The 26951-nt window shown below is 30.9% G+C and overlaps 1 protein-coding gene across 2 annotated transcripts in view; it reads right to left on the bottom strand.

Moving 5' to 3' along the window:
* LOC145740056 (uncharacterized) overlaps window positions 1–26951 on the bottom strand; it is a 121677-nt gene that overhangs the window by 4335 nt on the left and 90391 nt on the right. For both annotated transcript variants that reach the window (XM_081995388.1, XM_081995387.1), the window contains exons 3-6: window positions 11096–11304; window positions 8645–8783; window positions 7504–7637; window positions 3124–3337 (exon numbers count right to left, since the gene is read on the bottom strand). In XM_081995388.1, coding sequence (XP_081851514.1) covers window positions 3124–3337; window positions 7504–7637; window positions 8645–8783; window positions 11096–11304 — 696 coding nt within the window. The remainder of the gene's footprint in view (window positions 1–3123; window positions 3338–7503; window positions 7638–8644; window positions 8784–11095; window positions 11305–26951) is intronic.

Raw genomic sequence — 26951 nt, 5'->3', positions numbered from 1 at the left:
TAGACAGCAACTCGTAGCAACCGTCAGAATTTTATTCATCGAGTTATAAAATGTAATTTATTTAGCTGACACAATACTCAAAGCTTTTATAATTTTTATAGCTCCGATTTTGACAAATATCACGTTTGCGACAGATCAAACAACCCAATAAATCGTAGTCATAAGACTATAAAGTGCATTTAATATAATTTACAAATGTTGGACTACTTTTCTACTTTTATACCTTTCAAGAGGTAAACCACTACTTACATCAAACTGCTTACTTATTTTTTTATAAGAATTTATTTTGGTTTTTGTAAAGGCTTTAGTTTTGAAAATTGAATTAGAAAAGATAAAAATTTCAGAAGCTTAAAAATTGTGTTTGCAACCAGTTTTCATGCAAATCGAGAGACTTTAATACTAAAAATTGACTTGTAGACATAAAAACTACTTTTTCAAGAATTTGTTACTACAAATTCATACATTTAAACCTTAAAAATTGACTTGAACCCCAAAATGTGACTGAACTAATGAAAAGTGACATCAGAAGCTTAAAATTTGCATTTGAAGTAAGTTTTCATAATTTTAAGACAAATTTCAATATTTTAGTCTTGAAAATAGTCTTAGATGCAGGACATTAACATTAGATTCATGAAAATTGTCTTGAAAACGAACTTTTCGTGCTTTTTACTTTGCTTTTCATTTTATTCGAATTCTGGACTATTTTTAGTGCTTCAAAACTGCTTTCAGCTTGGAAAATGGAGTTTCAAGACTATCTTTACCAAGTTATTGACATAGCAAACTTAAAAAACAATTTTTACATTCTTCATAGACTTAAAATGGCATTCGAAGCTTTGTCACTATTAAATCGATTTCTAGACACCTCAGTGCTAAAAATTCGGGTATTTCTTAATAAACTAGACTGTTTTTAGTGTTTTAAGGCTGTTTTCAGTGCCTCAAATCGAGTTTCAAGACTATCTTTACAAAGTTTTTGACTTACCAGGCCTAAAAGTGTGTGTCCACTGACCATAGTCTTGAAAATGTTATTTCAAGCTTCTTCACTATTAAATTGACTTCTACACTTATAGGTGCAATAAATTGTAGCACCTCTAAGAAATTCAGACTGTTTTTAGTGCTTTTTAAGACTGAAAAATCGAGTTTAAGACTATTTCCAAAAGTCAAGTTTCTTCAGTAATAAAAGTAAAAAATGTTGGTACCAAATGCTAGAATAATACGTCTTGAGAACTAATTTTCAGAAATAAAATAGTCCGAAAATGTAATTTACTTCTAGACTCGTTGTCCTGTCCAGAAAATTGAATTGTACACCAATTAAAGCCTTGAAAATATACTTTTGGACTCTCATTAGTCCTAGTAAAGTCAGTTCTAGCATTAAAAGTCAACTTTTATATTATTTTTAGTAGTAAAAAATGAGTTTCATGCACAATACAATCTTTGTCTTGATTTCCGGACTTTTTTTAGTTCTTGAATGCCAGTTTCAGACACTCAACCAGGATGACAGTCTGAGAAAGCGAATCATAAGACCATTCCTAATAGTAAAAAAGTTTTTAGACTATTCAGTACAAATTTGGACTTTCACTAGTCTTGGATGTTCAGTTTTAAACTATAAAACGATTTTTTAAATTGAAATTTGGAGGACTGTATCTTCCTTAGGAAACGTTTTTCAGAAAAATGAAATAATGCAAGTCAACTTATTTTTTGATTAGCTATCAAATGGTGAATTATTGACACTTAAAACTGGACCACCCTGTATATTAAACCCAGTGGATAGTACGTCACAGCTCAGTCAGGTACACTAGATTGATTGGTGTTTTATTTGCTAGTTTTATAACTCTATGGATTAAATTTTGACAGGTTAATATAATTAGGCAAGTCTAAAATACAAATATCTAGTTAAAGAAATCATTCCTGAAAGTAAATTTGAAATACATCTGTAATAAACTATCCTTTTCCAAATTAAAGGAAAAACTGCTTTCAAAAAATCAAATGTGCATCATATCCACACAAATTATGAAAATTGTTGATCATAAATTAAATTCACAAAACATTCAAAGGAAAACATTCCTAGGAGTAAATTTCAAAGACGGCTGAATGAACTTATTTGCCATTCTCTTCAATTTAAATTTAGTAAACTTGTGAAAGGAAAGGACTGCTAAATAAAATAAATAACCAGAGAACACGGCTGTTTTACAGATGGCATTTGCCGTTTGTCTATCTGATGTGCAAATAAGGATCTCGCTTGAGGAAGCGTTTCGGCATTTAAAAGGAAATAAAGTGAACAAAGTAGGTGAAAGTCCTTTTGAATTAGTTTTAGTGCTTTTCGTCTTTGAACTCGTACTTTTGCATGTTTTAGTAATCTCTTTTATTATTCTAAATTAAAAAAATTAGGACAAGCGAACGATATTTCCTGCCACGCATGTATTGTTTTGATTTTTGTAGGGAAAGCAATTAGAAATTCAATTAGCTCAGTGCTAGTTTTAATTCCTAATGAAATTCGGTCCCTTTTTGAGGCGTAAGGAAACAGGCACCTAAATAAATAATGTCAACACCGTTAACAAAGCAAAACAAACACGAAGAGACAATTATTATTTACCGACCGTGGCAGTGTACTTAAGCCTCAAGGAGTATCCATACTTGCGAACGAAAATGCTGATCTAAAAGAGACAAAATCACTCGAAGCAATACAAAGAATAGAGACTAAGAGATTGGAATCGATTGGATATTACGTAGCAACTTTCAGAAAGTACCTTTCTCTTTCTGAATAATGTATGTCCCTATCTAACAAGCGGAACAAAACGAAGGGGAAGTTATAATGTCCAACAGATTATTAAAAATAAATGTGCTAGCTATTTAAAGACTTGTGGGACAGTTTGACGGACTACACCCTACTTATTTAGTCAGAGAATCAAAATAGACTTATTTAGGAATTCAAATTAAAAAATATTAATTTAAAAAAATAATAAGTGTAAATTATAAAAATGTTAAGAATATTATTATATACAGGGCTTTAAACTAATCGTTGGCCTATTTCAACTTTTTGCTTGTAAATTGGTATGATTACTTAACTGTACTGTATACTAGTGCGGTAATAATTGATTTTACAGAAAAACAAGTCAGTCTACTTACTATCAATAGTTGAGTTCCTCATGTCAGCATAATTACTGTCCTTACTGACATATCCAGGAATGGTGGCCATACAAGTCAAACGCAATCTTCCATCATCGCCTCCATGTAGCTGTGCCACTTCAATGGAAACTTGTTTTATGGAAGAAGCTTTAGATTCAAAGAATCCATGTCCATGATAACCGTTGGAGAAGCTTTTAGTAAATTCATCCGATACCTAAATATTTAAAAAATTCCAAAATTATTTGAACCACCATATATTAAGCGCCTACTACTACAACAATACAGTTTAATAGCGCCAGCTTGAAACACTTGTACAGAGAATGTGAAATTCCAGCTGGGTTACAGCAATAATTATGGTCATACGTCATAAGGAAAGTCAGTTTTCCGGGTAAAGCAATTTCGTAATTTCTCATTCCGTAGTGGCAAACGATGCTCGCCCTTCCGTTGCATATAAAACTGTTCTTTTGTTGAATAATTAAAATTTCCCGGCACGTATATATTCTCATGGACCCGTCAACTGCAATTGCTTATTTGCGTTTGGAATTTATTCAGTTCAGACGACCGCTAATTATTTTTAACGTTTCAACGTTTTGAGCATTTTACGAGACTCGTTTCATTAGTCTGTTTAACTCATCATTTTCAGTTTAACTTTCTTTCAAAATTACGTTTTGTCTTGTTTGTATGTTTGATGATTTTGTGGAACAAATGCGCTTGAATGAGTTGTTTTCTCCAGATTTTCTAAAAGTGTTTTATGCGATACGTTTTATTAAAAGTAGAGTATCATTTTTTCTAGGTTTTAACAACCTTTATACACGGTAACAAAAATCTAACAAATCCAAAATTTGTCCACTTAGGTACACGTTAGTTCAATCAGTTTTAAAAAGTCAAAACCATTGGAAAATATTACTTTTTATATAGTTTTCATACAGCAAGTATTTTCTAAAGAATCAATTTTGTGTTATTGCTCTTTCAGGTTACTGTTTACAACTTTTATCGTTCGTTTGTTTAACGAAAGTTAATCTAAAGAAGTTCTAACCTATATTTGTATATCTGTTAACAATAATTCAGTACAATAAATTTACAAAAGTGTTTGAAGAAATATTATTACCATTCCAAAAAATTATTTGTTGGGTTTCAAAACGTTTTTTCCCGATATTTGTACAAAGTTAGGAAAATTGTCACTTTTGAAATACTGTCAAATTTTTGCACAAAAACTAAAAAAATGGTAGTTTTGCAACACTGTAGAAGTGTGATTATTGATCGTTTTCACTTATATCATAAATTTTACAACATCGCAAATTTTTGCAAAATTAGAAAAAAAATTATTTTGCATCACTGTGAATTTTGATTATTGTTCATCTTTACAAAAATAGTGAATTTGGCAACATTGCAAATTTTCGCACAAAATTAGAAAAATTGATAGTTCGGCATTACTGTAAAATTGTGATTTTTTACAAATATCGTCGATTTGAACAAACATTAAAATTTTTGCACAAAAATGGGAAAAATCGTCAGTTAGACCACAACAAACTAAAAAAATGGTAGTTTGGCAACACTGTAGAAGTGTGATTATTGTTCGTTGTCACGTAAATCATCAATTTGACACCAATGCAAATTTTTGCACATATCTAGAAAAAAAAAATATTTTGCAGCACTGTGAATTTGATTATTGATCGTCTTTACAAAAATAGTGAATTTGGCAACATTGCAAATTTCGCACAAAATTAGAAAAATTGATAGTTTGGCATTACTGTAGAATTGTGATTTTTCTTTGTTTTTACAAACATGGTCGATTTGAACAAACATTGTAAAGTTTTACACAAAAGTGGAAAAATGGTCAGTAGACCACAACAACAAAAAACTAAAAAAAAATGGTAGTTTGGCAACACTGTAGAAGTGTGATTATTGTTCGTTGTCACTTAAATCATCAATTTGACACCAATGCAAATTTTTGCACATATCTACAAAAAAAAAATATTTTGCATCACTGTGAATTTGATTATTGTTCGTCTTTACAAAAATAGTGAATTTGGCAATATTGCAAATTTTCGCACAAAATTAGAAAAATTGATAGTTCGGCATTACTGTAAAATTGTCATTTTTGTTTGTTTTTACAAATATCGTCGATTTGAAGAAACATTGTAAATTTTTAGACATAAGTGGGAAAAATCGTCAGTTAGACCACAACAAACTAAAAAAATGGTAGTTTGGCAACACTGTAGAAGTGTGATTATTGTTCGTTGTCACGTAAATCATCAATTTGACACCAAGGCAAATTTTTGCACAAATCTAGAAAAAAAATTATTTTGCACCACTGTGAATTTGATTATTGTTCGTCTTTACAAAAATAGTGAATTTGGCAACATTGCAAATTTTCGCACAAAATTAGAAAAATTGATAGTTTGGCATTACTGTAGAATTGTGATTTTTCTTTGTTTTTACAAACATGGTCGATTTGAACAAACATTGTAAAGTTTTACACAAAAGTGGAAACATGGTCAGTAGACCACAACAACAAAAAACAAAAAAAAAATGGTAGTTTGGCAACACTGTAGAAGTGTGATTATTGTTCGTTGTCACGTAAATCATCAATTTGACACCAAGGCAAATTTTTGCACAAATCTAGAAAAAAAATTATTTTGCACCACTGTGAATTTGATTATTGTTCGTCTTTACAAAAATAGTGAATTTGGCAACATTGCAAATTTTCGCACAAAATTAGAAAAAATGATAGTTTGGCATTACTGTAGAATTGTGATTTTTCTTTGTTTTTACAAATATGGTCGATTTGAACAAACATTGTAAATTTTTACACAAAAGTGGAAAAATGGTTATTATGGTTATTAGGCCACAACAACAGAAAAAAATATTATATTCTTGATATAATGTGGTTAGGCAACAATGTGATTATAATAACTGTGATTATTGGTAGTTTTCACCAAAATTGTCGATTTGACCACATTGTAAATTTTTTCACAAAATTATAAAAATTTGGCAACACTTTAAAAAATAGCTTCTTAATTGGTTTTAGAAAAATGGTAAATTTGCCAACATTGCAAACGTTTTTTACAAAATTAGAAAAATTGTAAGTTTGGCGACACTGTAGAAATGTATTCTTCGCACCACTGCAAAGTTTTCAAACAAAATTTCACTGTAGAATTGTGTGCTTTCTCGAAAAATATAAATTTGACAACATTGTAAATTTTCACAGAAAATTGTCAAAATGGTCATTTTGAAACATTGTAGACTTGTCATTATGATTCATTTTGACGAAAATCATTGATATGACAGCATTGCAAGGTTTTGTACACAATTTGAATAATGGTCAGTTTGGGAATACTTCCAAGTCACACTTCCGTCAGTTTAGGAATGTGATTATGTTATATATATTTATAAAAATGGTGGATGTGCACTGTGAAATGAAAAACGCTCAAAATATTCAAAAATTTTCGTACAAAACCCGTCACTAGATATGAATGAATATTTTTTTTAAACTGTGTGGAAAAAATAGGAATATACATGGTGAAACTTGTACAACTGACTGAAGTGCAAAATTAGCAGTTTTAAAATAACTACGATTAAATGGCATTTTGGCAACCCGGCCAAATTATCGAGTCTAATTTTATTTGATTTTTGACACAAATGAGAATTTTCAATTTAACGCTTAAATTTTCATGCTCAAAGAGTCACAGAAAAAAATCTTGTTTTTTTTTAATTTTATATACTAATTTAACAAATATACAGGTTTGCAGAACTGCTTCATAAGCATATACAGGGTCTATTGCTTCAATAGATTAATAGCAAATTTTAGTGCGCTTAATGGATATTAAAAAAAAAAGATCATTTAAATTAATAGTAATAACAAATTTACTCCAAAAGTTGATTAAAAAAGTAATATTTTTACTAGATTTTTGATGTGCCAAGTTACGCTAAGTGCTCAAACTGAGTAAAAACATTTTACTACTACACCGAGACTAGAGAAACCAGCAAGAAGATTCCGAAACAAACTTCAAAATTAATTTAACTTTATAGAGTTACTTTTAAAGTTTAATTGGATACAGTTTCAGTTTCTCAACGTTAATAGAAGTACATAAGTAGCCACACGGGATCACTACTTATTATTACCAATTAAAAAAGATGCAATTTTTCGCAGAAGAAACAAGTTCGAGCAACACCAATACTCCAAATATTTGAGGTAGCAAGTCGAGATTAGCAAAGTTACTGAACTAATTTGCATATTAGTGTTGTTTCGTTAGAGTTTAGCGGAGTTTGAGCAAAGTTATGGTAACTGTTAATGGGATTTAAAAGGATTCTCAATCAAACACAACCGATTGTAATTGTACTGTTTGATTCAAATTAATCGAGAAACTTTTAAATTACCTTATCATCGTTGAGGAACCAGGTGATGTGAGCTGGTGGTTTTGAGGGGCTTGTAGTGCAGTTTGCTTCCAATCTTTCTCCAATGTAGTATGTGTATTTTCGGAATGTTATGTTGGGGTCTCGGTCTTGCGGTTCTAAAAAAATTAAAACAATAGCATTACTGATAAATGCAGAAGTTTTTGTTAAAAGTAAAAAATAAGTAGATGTGGCAATAGCGAAATCAAGAGAACTTGTTAGTTTCAATTAGAGAGACAGAATCAGAATTGACGACATGTTGGAATATTGGTTGTTGCCAAATTCTGTTCAGTTTCGCAGATATTTTATTACAAAATTAAACTTTGCATAATAAAACTCAAATTTAACACGTGTTTGAGATGGATATAAGAAAGGAGCTCCTTGAAGCTCAATATAATATAACTTTTTCTAAAAATAACCATCACTAGAAAAACTGAAAGTTTGGCAACGTCGTACTAATTCAGCTTCACAACCTCACTACTTTTGTAAAATTGTTGTAAAAAGTAGTGAAAATAAAAGAAACCGTCTACGTAAAATCCTTTACACATAAATAAACTGTGATTTTGTGTCAAAAATCAGTCATCAGTCAAAAAAAATAGAAAATAAAAAAAATTGCCTTTTAAACTTGTGAATTTAGGCCAAAGCCACAAGCTTGGTTTGGTGACGATATTCATAGATTTTTGAAAAATTCAGTCAGTTTGACAACGCCGAACTTAATGGTAAGTTTCTAATTTTGGCTTGTGTAGGTACAAGTAAGCCACTCTGTATCTCGAAAACGTTCCATTCCAACTAATATGTTCATATAATGATTTTTGGGTTTTATCTAAAGCACATCTCAAAATTTAGTAATACATACAGGGTGCATTCTTTAAGTAGGTTCTCGTGGCTAAGAAAAAGTGCAACTCAAGTTTGTTATACAGGACGATTAAAACAGAAAATACTAGGCACAAGAAGAAATGCATATTTATTGCTTTTAAACAATAGTTATTTATGTATTAAGCGCGCAAACCTTTACTTTTATGCTCTGAGAATGAAGTTTTTTGAAAAGTAAAAAATTGTAATGTAAATTTTGTTCTTGTTAAAGCTAACAATGAAATATCTTAAGACCTTCACGGTTAGTTATTACCTATGATTGTCAAGTCTTTAACATCCGAATCCTTGGTAAATATACTGGGAGCTTCCATAGAAACGACACAGTAATACGAGCCGGATGCGGCAAACGTCAAGTTGGTGAGATGGATTTGCTTTGCGCTACTTTTCTTAAGCTGAAATGAAGATAACGTCAAATTAAATACAAATCACCCATTTGTTGGACAATTTTGTCAAAATGTAGATGCAAATGTAAACGGAATGTAGTTCATGCTTTTACTAAACATGTAACGAACTAACAAAATTCAGATTAAGCTATAATCAGGATTAAACTGATTAAACTTCAATTTTTCCAGACGAAAACCGAATTTTTCATTTTTTGACTACACCTCAGTCACATCCTGTATACTCGGATCCGTGGCAACTTTCAAAAAGATCATCAGAAAAAGAAAGATATTACCTTTTAATCCTCAAAAAAATTATTAAAACCGAGTGACTCGGGCCTATCCCACATATCATACATTTTTGTTTTAATGACTGGAATCGAAAGAATAGGATCAAAAAACTAATTTTTCATATTCTTGAAGAAGAAATTATGGTCGTAAATGTTCCTACATTAGTTTGAATTTGTCCATTAAATTTAAAAGATCTGTTTTGGCGCGCATGTGACGTATGTAATTCTGGGCGATTTTATTGGCTGTTGCACGCCATCTGTTTCACTTCTTGTCGCTGATTGGTTGATAGTGTAGTACGTCACCGGCGGCGGGCGTTTTAAACATGAGATTAATGTAGTTTTTACCATCATTTTTTTTCTATTTAGACTAATATTTTTGAAAACAAAAAAATACGGGTATAATATTTTCAATCCGTCTTTGTAGTTATGAAATAAAAAAAAATTGTAGGACAGGCTCATTTGAAGATACAGCCGCTCAAAAATTTCGCTGTCCCATTCATTTTGACGAGCAGTTTAGTTTGTTTATAAAATTGATGATTTAAAAAAAAATCTAAAGATCTAAATTGCAAAATGATTCAAGTTTTGGGGAACGTACAAGCTTAAGCGTAAACACTATTTTAGAACTTTTAACAATTTGTGTTAAAACAACATTCTTCCAATATGGAGATGATTATTACCAACAAAATTCTGGAATGGCAATGGGTTCTCCATTGTCTCCTATATTAAGTAATATTTTTATGGAACATTTCGAAGAAAATAACATTAATAATTTTAATTATAAACCAACAATCTGGTGGAGATATATTGATGATGTTTTCTCAATATATCCATTCGGTAATGATCATCTCAAACAATTTCTAACTCACATAAACTCAATAGAACCCACAATCAAGTTTACAACAGAAACTGAACAAAATAACGAACTTTCATTCTTAGACATTCTAATCAAAAAAGACATAAACAAATTTGAAACAAAAGTATACAGAAAACCAACCCACACAAATAGATATTTAAACTACAAATCCAATCATCCAATAATGGTAAAAAAAGGTATCGTAAAAAGTTTATTTGATAGAGCCAAAATTATTTGCAATAATGAACAATTTAATAAAGAAAAATTATTTATTAAAAATGTTCTAAAAGAAAATGACTATCCTGAAACATTTATTAATAAATGTTTTAGGGATTTAGAACATCCAAAACAATCTGGAAATCAAAATCAAATTTTACCTTTTACTAACCTTTTTATTCCTTACATTCCAGGTATTTCTGACAAAATCAAACGAATAGCTAAAAAATATAACATATTAAACATAAAAGAACAATATTTAGAACTCAAAACACATTAAGATCACACTTAACTAAAACAAAACCTCACAATAAAAATGAATCTACAAGAAACGTGATATATAAAATTCCTTGCGAATGCAATCAATTTTATATTGGTGAAACCTCCAGACCTTTAAAAAAACGTATTAAAGAACACCAAAATTATTTAAGAACTGGAGACTTTCACATATCTAATATATGCCAACACGCGTTTGATAATGATCATAGAGTCAAATGGAATGAATGTAGTATCATACCCAAAGAAACTTTTTCAAAAAGACGTAAAATAAAAGAAAGTGCATATATTAGATTAAACCATGACTTCTGTGTTGCTACATCCTCTATTAATATTGACCAAACTTGGTTAAATATTCTAGAGGAGGAGATAACACTTGGTCATATCAAACGAAACTGAAATTTCTTGTAATTTTGTTTTCATTATAAAACCCACCTTTCACTACAACAATAGATAACTTTTCCTATTGGAATGACAAAAGTCAAAATTTATGTAAATTTTTATTGACAAAACCCTTCTCAGAGTTCCAAATTGAACATTATCAGGTTTAATATTTATTAAGTTGTTGTTGCACTGAATAGTTAGGTAGTTGCTTGCATAGGACAAACACCTAACTATCATCGGCATTAACCTTTAAGTAATCGAGGGGAATTAATTAGGACGCTTGTCAATTAATCAGGCTCGCTTACATTTAGTGTAGCTCCAGGTATCATCCAGGCCATGAACGGCGGGACTCGGCCCTTTATGTACGCGAACAACTTGTCATCGCCCTTTCTCCATTCGACCTTGTGCAGGTGCTCCAACTTAACGCTGTGGTCGCATTTGAGGGTCACTTCGCCCCCTTTGACGGCGTATCGGGGCATTAATAGATCGAGATGGTCTATGTTGCAAAAGATTCCTGAAAATAAGGGAAATTGTTCAATATAACTGTGGAAAAACAACCAGTTATAAAAGTCATGTGAGTGATTGATGAGGAAATCATAAATCACGTTTTACAAGCTGTAGATTATAACTATGTTACAGAATTTAAAATTTCATGCATTAGAGCTGAACAAAACGCACCAATTCGTAAATATTAGTAAGAAAATTGTTTGATTTCTTTGTTTCTTTTAACTATTTTCTTCTAAGCTAAAAGACTGGCTAATATTGCACCTTGTGGTTGAATGACAGTATTATCATCTGTGCAAAAAGTGTCCCATTTTTATAAAGGCAGCATTGCACATTGTACGGTGGATTTTCATTTTTTAATTCAGTTTTCCTTTTACATGCGTTACATATTAATAATTTACATTAAACAAGGCCCTGGAAATCACTAGCAAACGTGAATTGTTCAAAGTTTACATTTTTCCTTATTTAGATATCACAGTCAGAATTGCAATCTTTTAACTAATAAAAGTTAAATTAAGAAATGATTGTATATCAAATATTTTATTGTATATTCAATATACATTATTTTTGTAAATATGAATTATTCCATAAAAACTACTAAAACCAACTGTTCTGCATTTCAACAGGATCAAATTTTTCAGAAAACACTGTTTCCAAGCGATATTTGCCATTCACAAAATTTTTAAACGTTCTACCTTTTAGAACACTATAATAACTAAAATACTATATTATTATCACCCTGTTTTTGGATTAAGATAACTGTTATTGAAGCTGCAAATACAATAATTTATAAAGGAAAATTGCAACTGATTTTCAACTAAAAATCACTCTTCCTATAAAACATGTTTTTTACTAAAAAAACATGTTTTAAAACTTTCAATACTGAATGCAATTGATACCTCCAACTATTACAACAAAAATACACTAAACTAGTACGGTATAAAAGACAAGAAAAAGTAAAATTAACAAACTTTTAGAAGCTTTAAATCAGATATTAATAACAAAACTAAAACATTACTGTCATGATTGACTACCATTAGTTTGTTATGTAAAACATTCTCCCCAAGTTTTCTGATCGATTTTGTACACTTACTATGTATTAATAATGTATACTAAAATTGTTTTTTGTTTTCACATTAACAGATAATCATAAATTTATTTTTAATCTGTAGAACAACTACGTGGTTTTTGGTTAGTTACTTATTTAGTTAGCAGGCAGTTTAGGTGTTTTTATGAGTTTTAGTTATGCATTATTTATATGTACGTAAATATACCTACTTATTTATAATTCTTGTAATTGGTAAGACATTTCATTGGTAATTCGCGTATGAAATCAGCGTAAAAACTTCATATCGACAAAAGGAAGAATGAAAAGGCCATAACCAATGCCAAACAAAATAACACATCTTTTTATAGCTAAAGTAATATGAAAGCAAACAGGGTGCTCACCTTAAGGAAAATTACATTAGGCCTTTGTTTTTGCGAAAAATAAAACGGTATACGTTCAGGCATAAATTTTGTCCTTTGGGAACGCGAACCGTCCAACAAGATGACGCACACGGAAAACATATATAAAATATGGGAAATATTTTTAAAATGTTCCAGGGTGTGGCAAAACGTGAAACAAACCACCCACTCGCAGAGCAAATATGGTGTATAACATAGATTGTGGCGGAAAATTGCATAGTATAAAGTGGTGGTGGAAATTCTATTCCTTTTACGCAATACTTGACGGTCCTGTTAAATGGCTCAAGTTTCCCACTTGAGCCTACGCGAAAAACTCTCCAACGTTTCTCCTTATTAGTGGAAAGTCCTTTTTTGAGTGTTGCCTGACTTGAAAATAGAACAAAAGTCAGTGGAACTACGTGCCACCAACGTGGATATCGTACCAACTCGTTTAGTAGCTTGTAACGAGAAATATTTGTTACATTTTTTGCTTTACTCGTATAAGAATTGTTTGTTTTATCATTTTCAGAGTATATTAAGGAGATCAGCGCGTTTGCATTATTCAGACGGTTTTAAGAAAATACTAATTCGTCTAAATGCAATAGAAAACACATGAAGTATTGTTACTGAAAATACTATTTCCAATACTAATTAATAATAATTCAACTGAGATATACAGGGTGCCACAAATTCGTGTCTATGGGGATCTGGAAAACGGTAAGAGATTCATAGTTGGTTAAAAATTAAGGTAAAGTTGCGGAGTTCAATCTTATGCTGTTTTAACATTTTAAAAAATTTGATCACTTCCGGAAATATCCGAAAAAATACGAAATTTCGGAAAAACGTTTTTATTTTATTGTAAGCTTATTTGATGAGATAATTTGAATTTTAATTTATTGATACTTTGTCATTGCAACTTTTTTCCTTCTAAAATTTGACATCGTCACATTTCAAATCGGACGTTTCGAGTTTTTGTCAGGCATCATTAACTTAATTTTTTAAAATGCGATTTTGAAAGTGCTCTAATTTAAATAACGTGCAATACTTGATTAATCTTTTGAATTTTAGGTTAGAATTTGCTGAATTATTAATTAGTGATGATCATTGCTTTTACACAAAACGAATGTTGTTAAATTTAATACATTAGTATGTATGCTGTAAAATCTCAAAAAGTTAAATAAACAAAATAGGTAATACCTACTTTTTAATTTTATGTCGAATAAAAGAGTTTCTTAAATCGAAAATTGCCAAAAAGATATTTCCGAAGATTGAAGCAAAAAAACCGAATTTTCCGATTTATTTTTTTAACTAGAACTTTGGGTAACAATCGCAGTTTTTTCACTCGTCAGATATTACATACAATTTCCAAAGTTATCATGGAAATCATATTGGATTTCATTAAATTTGAAATTTACACAGAATTTCTATATAAAACATGTACCTATCTCTGTAAGTTTGTACTGCTAATAATTTTGTATTAATAACCACAAAAGCACCTTTATCAAAGTTTTCTAACCTAAAATTCAAAAGATTAACCGTGTTGCACGTCATTTGAACCTGCCTTAAAAAAAAAACAGTTCATGATGGCTGGCAAAAACCGAAACGTCGGATTTCAAATGTGACAATGTCGGGTTTTAGAAGGAAGAAAGTTGCAATGACAAAGTGTCAATAAATTTAAATTATCTCAGCAAATAAGCTTACAATAAAATAACAACGATTTTCCGAAATTTCGTTTTTTTTTCCGGATATTTCCTGAAGTAATCGGATGTTTTTAAATATTAAAACGGCATAAGATTAAACTCCAAATTGGACAACTTTGTCTTCATTTAACCAACTCTGTATTTCTTACCGTTTTTGAGATCCCCCCATAGATACCAACAGTAATGTAACCCTTGCATAAACCTCAACAAGCAAGAAAATATTACAAAATAATAATTATAAAAATGAAAGAAATTAATAATTATTATAAAAAGTTAGTAAGTTTAAGTTATGTAGTAAGAGATTTTACAGCACTAGTGCGACCATAATTGTTTAATTATATTCTTAGGGTGCTTTACCATTCTAGTGCGGTAAATTTTTTTTTACGTAACTCAAAGTGAGCTATGTAATAAATCACCACCATGCTAGTTGTTGTTAATCAATCGTAGATCCCATTTTTTGTATTATTTTGCTACCTGCAATTAGTTCTATTCTTAAACTGAAACAGATTAGCATTTACTGTAACAAAATCTCGGTAAATGCGTTTTTCCACGACTATCAAATAATACACTCATTCTTAAACCAGTAATCGTACGTTTTGTTTTACTTGTTGTAAAAAATGGTACAAATGTAACAACATTCTAGGATACATTTCAGATATGATGCTGTAATATTTTTGAATCACTACTAAATTTTACTAAATAGTCAATAAAAGCAAATAAAATAAAATCAAAACCCGTGCTTTTTGGCATAAAATTTCCTTTACATCGACATATTATGTGAATTGCCATTTTTCTAGTTTAAGGACAACAAAGATAGGCGCTGTGCAATTGATTTCCGTTGTCCATTCCGGACCCACTTGAAAAAGAAAATAGCCGTTCAAGCATCGACCGTATTGAAGATTAAATAAACCTAAATTTTACGAGTTGGGAACCACACGAAACCAGACACAATAAATCAACTCCCGTAGCGAAAGACCTCCGAAACAATATCGGTCAACAATCAACCTCCAACGGGACTCGCATTCAATTTAGCGACAACAATAAGGGAACATCCGTCTGAGAAATCGAAGTTTCCAACTCGACAGGCACACGTCAATGGAATCGTCGACAATACATTCTCTTTGTGAACCCACGTGTCGTGTCACTGTACACTATCTTTCAATAAGCGAAAATTTTCCTTCTATCTTGAAATTTATAGGCGGCGCCCTCCTTACAGTCGTGGAAACGAAACACGTGAAACTGTTTCTTTAAATCGTCTAATCAATTTGCTGATGTAATTTATGTGGTTTGCAAGACTCTTGGTTTGTATCGATTTCATTTTCAGCACCTTTTTAGGTTATTTTCTATGAGTAATCATTTATTGAATTACTACAATATTGAGTTGGGAAGATGAAACTAGGTGATCAAACGAAAAAGTAAAAGAAGAAGACGAAAAGTTGCATAAATTGTTATTACACACTGAAGATTAGGAAATTACAGATACTGGTCAATCTCCAGATGAAATAAAATATTAAAATTGACAAGTACAGATGTTTTTATATTTTTAGAACTGTGTGAGTGGAAAAACATATACAGTGTATCCCAGATTGGTTCTACATGTATTGGGATCTCGGTAACCGTAAGAGCTACAGAGACGGTTAAATGGGGTAGAAATAAGTTTGAAAATTTCTGACCCTTGTCGCTTTAATTTACAGGTTTTTCTCATACTGACAATCTGGGTTATTTCTTCAAAACTTGGCAATATATGAGTAATTATACGGAAAACGTGAATTTGACAACATGGCATTAGTCAAACATACCTCGGTTCACAAATCCTAAAAATTTCAATATTTTAGCTTTTTTCCTTAAACCACAGTAAGTTTTAGAATTAGCCCCAGTCAAATTTAGAAAACATTATATTATACAGTGTGTCTCAAATTTGTTCTACATGTATTGGGATCTCGGTAAGCGTAAGAGCTACAGAGTCGGTTAAATGGGGTAAGTTTTAGAGAATTTTATGTGAAACCTATTTCCAGTTTCCAAATTAAATTATCTTTCTCCGTTCTCCGGAAAATTGGGAAAACGTCAGAGGCTGCATTTTTAGCAATTGCTTACAGCTCTTTAACAAAGAAAGTTTTGAAACTAAGACATTATGAAGGCACTTTTTTACGTAGAACACGATGACGTAATTAGAAAAAATCTATCGTCATTGTTTTCCGATATATGGATCATAACTATTGTAAATTGTTTAAAATGCAGCCTCGTACGTTTTTCCAATTTTTCGGAAAACTAATTTAATTTGGAAACCGGAAATAAGTTTCACATTAAATTCTTTAAAACTTTCCGCATTTAACCGACTGTGTAGCTCTTACGGTTACCGAGATCCCAATACATGTAGAAGAAATTTGGGAATTTTTGTATAATAAAATGTTTTCTGAATTTGACTAGAGCTAATTCTAAAATTTACTGTGGCTTAAGGGAAAAAGCTAAAATATTGAAATTTTCAGGATTTGTGAAGTATGTTTGACTAATGTCCCAAGTTGCAAAAGAGAGAAAAACTACACCATTTACACATGTAGTTTAGAATATATCACTTGGATTTTAAAAATATAAGTTGGATTTCAGAATCTATAACTTGTATTTCATTATCGTAAATTTGGTTTTAGAAAACGTAAGTTGTATTTCAGATTCGTCACTTGTATTTCAGAAAAGGTCACTTGTATTTTAGAACGCGATATTTCAATTTCAGATTTTTTTGTGTTTCTATGTGGTTATTAGGTTATTGTTTTTTTTTTTAATATCACTTTAAGAAAAAAAAACCGCCCATCGGGAGTATTAATTTATTTAAAATATACAGGGTGTCCCGTAACTATATGACAATCTCTCGGGGGCATACAGGGGAGGTCAAAATAACACGATTTGTTCATATATTTTTTTTTAAAGTCATTCCCAAGGGAAATATCGCGCCTCAAAGACCTGCCGTCCAATTAACGTTTTTGGCCGTAACTTTTGAAAAACTTTGTATATTGTAAGGATTATTGGGTTTAATGTTTTATTGAAAGATAGTTTCTATTTGACATGAAAACCAGGTATCTCGTCTTCGAAAGGCAGGAACTAACTGGACCTAAGACACATATTGCTTAAACTTTGACAGCTGCAAACGCCATTAATGTATATACTCTTGACATTTTTATCGAAAAATTGTACTCTTTCTTTATTTCGATAAAATAAACGGTTTTCGAGATAAATAGATTTTTCATTGAACTGCTTAAACCACAATGTTATTAAAAATATTCGTTAAACTATTTACTTTTTTTGCTCAACTTTAATTTTCCAAATTACAAATGACCATGTCTAAAATCCAACTGCTCTTTTCTATAATACAAGTGACTAATCTGAAATACAAATTGCAATTTCGAAAATCAAAGTTATTATTCTAAAATTGAAAGTACCTTTTCTGAAATACAAGTGATATTTTTTAAATCCATCTTATGATTTCTAAAATTCAACTGACGCTTTCTAAACTACATGTCTAAATGGTGTAGTGTTTTCCGTATAGTTACTTATAAATGAGAAAATTTTGATATATTGCCAAGTTTTGAAGAGATAACCCAGATTGTCAGCATGAGAAAAACCTGTAAATTAAAGCGACCAGGGTCAGAAATTTTCAAACTTATTTCTGCATGTTTCACCCTGTAAAAACCTGTCATTAAAGGTCTTGTATTGTTTCGGAAGATTTTTCATGTGCTAAAATTTTTTTGTCTTGCATTTTTTTCGAATCTCTAACCTTTTTCGAGTTATTCTCAGTTGAGTAAAATGTATAAAGAGCGACGAGGGTCAGGAATTTGATTATTTAAAACAATTTGTTCCATTTCACTAAAGTTTAGAACATCATGTATTGTCAAGTTTAATTGTCATTTTGGTTCAGTTTTGATTGCTGCTACATTCAGTTTCACGCTAATTTAAACCATAAGAGGAATTTTATTTTTTTTTGTGCTTGTTTCACCCTGTACAAACAGTCTCTAAAGGCGTAGAATTGTTCCGCAAGTCAGTGGACCAGACTTGGTTTCTTATTTAAATTTTTTACTTCTTGAAAATAATTCATTATGTGGCCTGTGTTACAGTGATGCTGAGATAATATGTTTCTTTAGTCTGCAATCATTTTTATGTGTTAAAAGTCTGACCTACATAAACCAAGCCCTGAGCATCACAAGGAATGCCATATACAACTTCAAATTGTTTAAGCTTTTATTCCTTGTCCCTTAGTTTCGTATTTAGGTCACCTACAAACCTAAAAAATTTTAAGGCTAATTTATTATTGTTGGTTGACTTTGTTTGATATTTCCTTGAGAAAGGCAAACAAGATCATTTGAGTCATGGCTTATAATTAAACTTTTTTGGTTCTCCAGCAAAATTGTTATTATTTCAGTTCTCTTCAGAGCTCTAACACCGCTAAAATCCGAGCCAACTAATAACAAAAATCCGTTATGCTGGTGTACAATAGTTAGTTAATCCTGAGGTTTTTGTTTCAATTGGTAAATGGAAACCCGTTAATATCACAACTAGTATTTCGCACGAGATTCTGATTAAACTTTATGGTTTATTGTATTGCGTGCCAATCAGTGTCGTATTGGAATATCGCGTTGATGAACCGATGTTTCCGATATAAAGCCACTGCCTGGCTAGTAATAGTTTCCAATCTAGTATTTCGGAAAGTTGTTCAGTCAGTTACGTGTTGCGTGTTACAATAATCTACTGGTTGGTGTTTTTTCAGCAATCAGTCATTTTGATAAATATATTCGTTAGCTCTGTCGTTTTCCAATGTTGAGAAAATGATCAGTTCTTACAAAAATGAATTAATATGTTTACAACGTCTTAAGAGGAGAAAAACCTACGCTAAATTAAACTTTGATTTTTCATAAATTTTATTATCCAGCCTGTTAACATGTTTTGAACATTCAACTTAAGTAATTTTGTTTTTGGTTCAAAAATATGTCTCTATATTAATAGAAAAAGAAAAACGTAAACTTTTATTCTATACACCCCTATTCGCATGACCCGTCTATATTCAGTGGTAGAAAGTATAAAAATGATAACGTCAGACATAAGAGCGTATTTTATTATATTTCCTTTTCCCCATCTTACACGTTGCAGTCGGAAACGGCAAAAAAGCCCTTTTTATATCTGCTTCGTTTTCATTTTTTTGTACGTGACCAGTCCTCATAAAAATATCACTACTTTCAGTAGCCAGGTTTGGAGAACAGCGATTATGTAGAGAAAAAATTAAACGATAATTTTATTTTGTATGGGAGAGTGTGGAGCGGTCACACTGCTCAAATACAAAGCAGTCTGGGAAAGTCCCATGTGGGAATTAACTGGATGGAATCGAAAATCGTGTTTGATAAAAGGATACGCACATTTTCAATCACTGTCAGGGACGCCCCTTTGTGCTCTGTCAACGAACTGCTGTTATACAGGAGGCTTTTTGAGAAGTCTGTCTACTACCAGACTGATCTTAATAGATACTTAATAATTTAATCAATTACAAAGTTACATTATGTGTATTCTATAATCAAAATTGACTTTGGTGGAGCATTTTAATATAAACAATTAATCTGTTGAAAACATAACTAGTTAACTGAAAAAACACTTTTGTTTAAACTTATTTAGTTTGAGTAACAATCGGAAAACATGACTATTAATCGACTAACTTTTGAGCAGAATGGGATACTATAATACTGACAAATTAACACTCACATTGCAAAATTTGCTATTTTAACTGTAATAATAAATATTGTGGACAAAACCCAAGTTTTTAAATCAAAATTCTGTCACCAGCAGAAATTCCAATAGATGCATTTTAATACAAGACCCAATTTAATTATTAGAAATTTTACTAAATTACACTATTTTTTAAACAATATGTTTAACATATGTTAACGTTACGTTCCATATAGGTGATTTTAAGCTCAAATACAGGGTGGTCCAGTTTTAAATATCAATAATTCACCATTCGATAGCCCATCAAAAAATAAGTTAACATACATTTATGTCATTTTCCTGAAAAATGCTTCCCAAGGTAAAAATACAGTCCATAAAAGTTTAGTTCAAAAAATCGGTTTCTTGTCATAACTGTCAGACCGCTGGAGCAATATTTTAATCAAATTTAGAACAAATATATGTGCAATTAATACTCATTATGTGATGTTAATGACGTTTGTCGAAACTGTCCAGTGGTGTAAATACAGAAAGATGGTTTTCATGTTTCTGCTTCATTCTCTACGTCACTGTATATTTTTCAAAAATATTTTTTTACTTTTACTACTTTACAAAATAAGTATCTCTTATAAAATTCTGATTTGAAACTTTGTTTACGAGATAATTGAGTTAATACGTTCAAAACAAACCCAACCCAACTTAAAAGTTTTCTTGAAAACAGTGAAAATTCACTTAAGAAGCTTAAAAAACGTCTTTGGACTTAGTTTTTATAGTTTCCAAACAAATTGAAAGACTTTAGTTTTGAAAATTGACTTAGAAACCAGTAAATTTACTCTGAAACGGTAAAAATTGACTTGGGAGGCTTAAAAATTGTCTTTGTAACCAGTTTTCACAGTTTTCAGACAAATTGAAAGACTTTAGCTTTGGCAATTGACTTGGAAACTATGAAAATTTACTTGAGAGGCTTAAAAACTGTCTTTGTAGTCGGTCGTTATAGTTTTCAGATAAGTTGAAAAACTTTAGTAGTAAAAATTGACTTGTAGCCATGAAAAACTACTTTATCTAGAATTTTTGACTACAAATTCACACATTTCAACCTTGAAAATTGACTTGGACACCAAAAAGTGACTCTAAACCAATAAAAAGTGACATAAAAAGCTTAAAATTTGCACTTAAAGTAAGTTTTCATAATTTGAAAATACATTTCAATATTTTAGTCTTGAAAATAGTCTTAAATACAGAATATTGACATTAGATTCATGAAAACTGACTTGAAGACTAACTTTTCAAGTTTTTTTACTTTGCTTTTTATTTTCTTAGAATTCTGGACTATTTTTAGGGCTTTAAAACTGCTTTCAGCTTGGAAAATCAAGTACTTATTAGGGTTATCTTCACCAAGTTTTTGATATAGCAGACTTAAAAAACTATTTTAACATTTTCCATAGGCTTAAACATGCCATTTCACGCTTTGTCAGTATTAAATTGACTTCTAGACGCTTCACTGTGATTTAAGACTGAAAAACCGAATTTTAAACTATTTTTTATAGTAAAAGTTAAGTTTCAGACTCTTCATTGATGAAAGTAAACAATTTTGGCATTAAATGCTGGGATAATAGCCTTAAACGCTAATTTTTAGAATTAAATTAGTCCGGAAATTCAGACTGTTGCCAGTGTTTAACTGAATAAAAAAAAAGTTTGAATTGAATGATCAATTTTACACTACCTATAGTCAAAAAAATTGAACGCCAGTAAACATTAGTCCAAAAATCCTGTTTTTTGACTATTGACTAATATTCAGTGTCAAAAATTAACTCGTAAACCTCACAGATGACCAGATTTGAATACTTTTGAACCATTTTAAAGTAAAAAACACAATAACCCAATTAGACATTTTTGTCAATTTTGAATAACATCACAGCTGGCTAATATATAACTTTGGAGGTTTGTGTCTTCCTTAGGAAGCGTTCTTCAGGAAAATGACATAATGCATGTCAACTTATTTTTTGATGGGTTATCGATTGGTGAATTATTGACATTTTAAACTGGACCACCCTGTATAAATTGAATGTCTTCAGTATGTTGGAAAGCTATCATAAATTTCATCTTCTAATAACTTTGGAATTGACTCTTATTTGATCTGTCATATCGGAACAAAAATGTCAGAGTATGATTTTTTTTCAAAAAACTGAGTGTTGACATTTTGTTTTGTTTGAGAATTTTGACAAATTTCTAGCAAAGAAATCCATATTTCATTACATTGGAATAACTAGTTCAGTAGAGTCAACGAAAATCAATTAAAACTTGGCAAAAACAAATCTTCTTCCATGTGATATAGTCTAAAAATTTCCAAAAACCTTTATTGGTCAATTTGCATAAGATTTTATTTCTGAACTAACCTATAGCTTGCATAGAATTAGCACTCAATCACATAATTATAAAATGTTATTTTGCATAATTTGTATTAGTGTTGTGAGCTAATGTGTCATATTTTTGTGACGTGATTTTGAACTAAATTTTCAAAACTTTCCTATTTATAGTCTTTCATTTTGGGACACCTTGTATGGATGTAGAACTTGCTGAAGGCAAATTTTCCCATGTATATTTCATCATATTATTTTCTCCCCGATACACTTAACGCCCAAATAGCTACCGGTAAAATCGCATTTTCTTAATATAGTGCACCTAGAAGATACACGGGAGCCGATGCAATTTATTTATAGGATGTGATGCTGATGATAAATTTAAATTGTTAACGGGGGTGAAAGGAAATTGGCAACTCGCTAGCCGAGCTTCCTTCGATTCACGTTACAAAATCTATTTGGAGCAATTGGAAATTGATTTCTATGCGGATCTCTCTAGCTAAAATCCCACATGCACGAAACTACAGATTAATTTGAGAAATTAGCAACAGGTTTTCGTTTAGCGTTTATGCGAAACCGCCTACCATATTGAGGTTTTTTCCACTATTTGAATATTACAATTTTGAGCACTAATTACAATTTATTGTGAAATTAACCGCATGACGTGGAAATGAGTTAATAATATCATAACATGGATTATTCGGTTCACGGTTTGAAAATTAATATGATTTCCCATTGTACAATTTTTTCGAACATATTAAAAAATTGTGAGATTCTCAGAACATTTTCAAACCGGTGGAAGATTAAAACACATTTCCTGAGGCGCAGAAACGTTGGGCAATATTTTATGAATGCCAGGTATAAAGTATAAAGTTAAATTAGAAATGTCTATTTCAGACGGTGCCTTAGAGGAAAATCGATATGGATTGTGGATGGCAGTGTCGCGACGCTTTGGGAGCAACAGGCTTTTGCTCCTTTTAAGAAATTTGATTTTGCTCACAAAACTTTTTTTTTATTTTTTCCTACGTGCAATCCGATGTCCCCGTGGTAAAATGGATGATCTCAAATTGAATTTCTGTTCTATGTTAAATTGGTGACGAACATTTTTACATAAATACGTGTATTTATTTTATAAATATAAATTGATAAGTTTGAAATAATTTAGGAATTATTAATATTATTAATCATTTTCTTCATAATTGTAATTGGATGTTATAAGGTATTTTAGTTAATAATGAAACCTATTGTTCTTTGCTCAAAGTTTAAACTCAGAGATAGCTGAAAACTGGCAGGATAAAATTCATTAAGGTTAATTAACTTTTGGATCATTTTGAAAACCCTGTATGTATTGTATTGTATAAAAAAAAACAAAAAAAGGTGTTTTCAGGAAATAATCCTGACATCCACCATTCTCCCTTAACATTTTTTATTACGCAAATTTTCCATAATTACTTTTTTGCAAAATACAAGGGGTTTTTCAAAAGTGTACACTTTTGCTGTAATTTTGTTATCTATTGAACACATGACATTTTCTCAGTTTTTGAATAATTGTAAATTTTTTATTTGAACTCTTATAGATTTCATTAAAACGTTAGAAAAGGGATAGAAAATACTACAAAATGAGCCAAAACTGACCTCTCTAGCTCTGCACGTTACCGAGATATTGAATTTCAAAAAGTAGTAAAAAAAGTCCCCTAATACCCCCCCATTCTTTCGATTTTTTTGAAAAATGAAAAATTTAAAAGTGCTTTCTTCGTACTTATTTCACCTAATTTAAGGTCCTTTAGTATAAATATGCCCTTTGCTGTGCATTGGAACCATCCTGAAGCAAATAAAAAAATTGCCAAAATTGCACTTTTTGCAAAAATGACATTTTCGCAGTTTTTGAATGATTGTAACTTTTTTATTTGAACTCTTATAGGTTTTATTAAAACGCTGTTAGAAAAGGGATAAAAAATACTACAAAATGAGCCAAAACTGGCCTCTCTAGCTCTGCACGTTACCGAGATATTGAATTTCAAAGAGTAGTAAAAAAAGTCCCCTAATACCCCCCCATTCTTTAAATTTTTTTGAAAAATGAAAAATTTAAAAGTGCTTTTTTCGTACTTATTTTACCTAATTTAAGGTCCTTTAGTATAAATATGCCCTTTGCTGTGCATTGGAACCCTCATGAAGCAAATAAAAAAATTGCCAAAATTGCACTTTCTGCAAAAATGACATTTTCGCAGTTTTTGAATGATTGTAACTTTTTTATTTGAACTCTTATAGACTTCATTAAAACTCCGTTAGAAAAGGGATAGAAAATACTACAAAATGAGCCAAAACTGTCCTCTCTAGCTCTGCACGTTATCGAGATATTGAATTTCAAAAAGTAGTAAAAAAAATCTCCTAATACCCCCATTCTTTCGATTTTTTTGAAAAATGAAAAATTTAAAAGTGCTTTTTTCGTACTTATTTCACCTAATTCAAGGTCCTTTAGTAAAAATATGCCCTTTGCTGTGCATTGGAACCCTCCTGAAGCAAATAAAAAAATTGCCAAGATGGCACTTTTTGCAAAAATGACATTTTCTCAGTTTTTGAATGATTGTAACTTTTTTATTTGAACTCTTATAGACTTCATTAAAACTCCGTTAGAAAAGGGATAGAAAATACTACAAAATGAGCCAAAACTGGCCTCTCTAGCTCTGCACGTTACCGAGATATTGAATTTCAAAGAGTAGTAAAAAAGTCCCCTAATACCCCCCCATTCTTTCGATTTTTTTGAAAAATGAAAAATTTAAAAGTGCTTTTTTCGTACTTATTTCACCTAATTCAAGGTCCTTTAGTAAAAATATGCCCTTTGCTGTGCATTGGAACCCTCCTGAAGCAAATAAAAAAATTGCCAAAATTGCACTTTTTGCAAAAATGACATTTTCGCAGTTTTTGAATGATTGTAACTTTTTTATTTGAACTCTTATAGACTTCATTAAAACGCCGTTAGAAAAGGGATAGAAAATACTACAAAATGAGCCAAAACTGGCCTCTCTAGCTCTGCACGTTACCGAGATATTGAATTTCAAAGAGTAGTAAAAAAAGTCCCCTAATACCCCCCCATTCTTTCGATTTTTTTGAAAAATGAAAAATTTAAAAGTGCTTTTTTCGTACTTATTTCACCTAATTTAAGGTCCTTTAGTATAAATATGCTCTTTGCTCTGCATTGGAACCCTCCTGAAGCAAATAAAAAAATTGCCAAAATGGCACTTTTTGCAAAAATGACATTTTCGCAGTTTTTGAATGATTGTAACTTTTTTATTTGAACACTTATAGATTTCGTTATTTTCGTCATTTTCTTCATAATTGTAATTGGATGATATAAGGCATTTTAGTTAATAATGAAACCTATTGTTCTTTGCTCAAAGTTTAAACTCAGAGATAGCTGAAAACTGGCAAGATAAAATTCATTAAGGTTAATTAACTTTTGGATCACTTTGAAAACCCTGTATGTAATGAAAAAGAAATTCTAATAAAAAAAAACCTAAAAAATGTGTTTTCAGGAAATAATCCTGACATCCACTATTTACTGGCATCTCTGACATCTCTCTTAACATTTTTTATTACGCAATTTTCTATAAGTACTTTTTTGAAAAATACAAGGGGTTTTTCAAAAGTGTACACTTTTGCTGCATTTTTGTTATCTATTGAACACTGGGACACTGGGACTGTATATTTTTGCATACTTTGAATGTTTATGTGCCCATAACAATAACCAAATCATCCATGTCAATAGTTTACCCGACAAAAGACGAAGGTTTCAGGATACAAGCTATGAGTATTGTATAGGTTTGTTCAAGCTACACCAATTAAGCTAATTCATCTGTCGTATTGCATCATTGCACTAATTCTTTACAGCAACCGGAAACGTTCAAATATCTACCAAATTACCAGCTAAATCTCTCTGGCAAAGCAAACAGTTAAACGGTCTGCATCAATCTAGATTGTCTTAAAGAAAACTCACTAACTGCTACTTTCTCGTACAGAGGAATTTGCAATTTACGCCCAGCTTTAAACTTTACATTGCCATCAGTTTGTTAACTTAATTTGTCCTTCCGTGTACGAAATCGATGGTTCGGTCTCTCGGATGTGAACGTATCGATTGTCTTTCAATCGAGTTTGGGACGAGGTCGAGCACGTAATCCAGAAAAAAGTTGAACTCGGATAAATTACAATAATGAACAGTTCATGACTATTTGTTGGGATTGGTCCTTAAAGTCCCATTAAATGCATGTGACGCCTTATACGGTTAATCGGTAACCTAGTCGGTTTCATAACTCGACGAGATAGCTGAACGTAAATCCTTTAGAACAATTGACAGAACCGAGTTTCGACTTAATGAAGGTGGTCTTTGAGCTTTATCGTTCCAGTTTCCAGTGCAAACTGTGTCAAGAGACCTCTTAAATTAAGCAAAGTTAGTGTAT

The sequence above is a fragment of the Ips typographus genome, linkage group LG1, assembly GCF_016097725.1.
Source record: "Ips typographus isolate SLU linkage group LG1, UJ_Ityp_2.0, whole genome shotgun sequence".
NCBI classification, from domain to species: Eukaryota; Metazoa; Arthropoda; class Insecta; order Coleoptera; family Curculionidae; genus Ips; species Ips typographus.
This window is presented reverse-complemented; position numbering and strand designations above follow the sequence as displayed.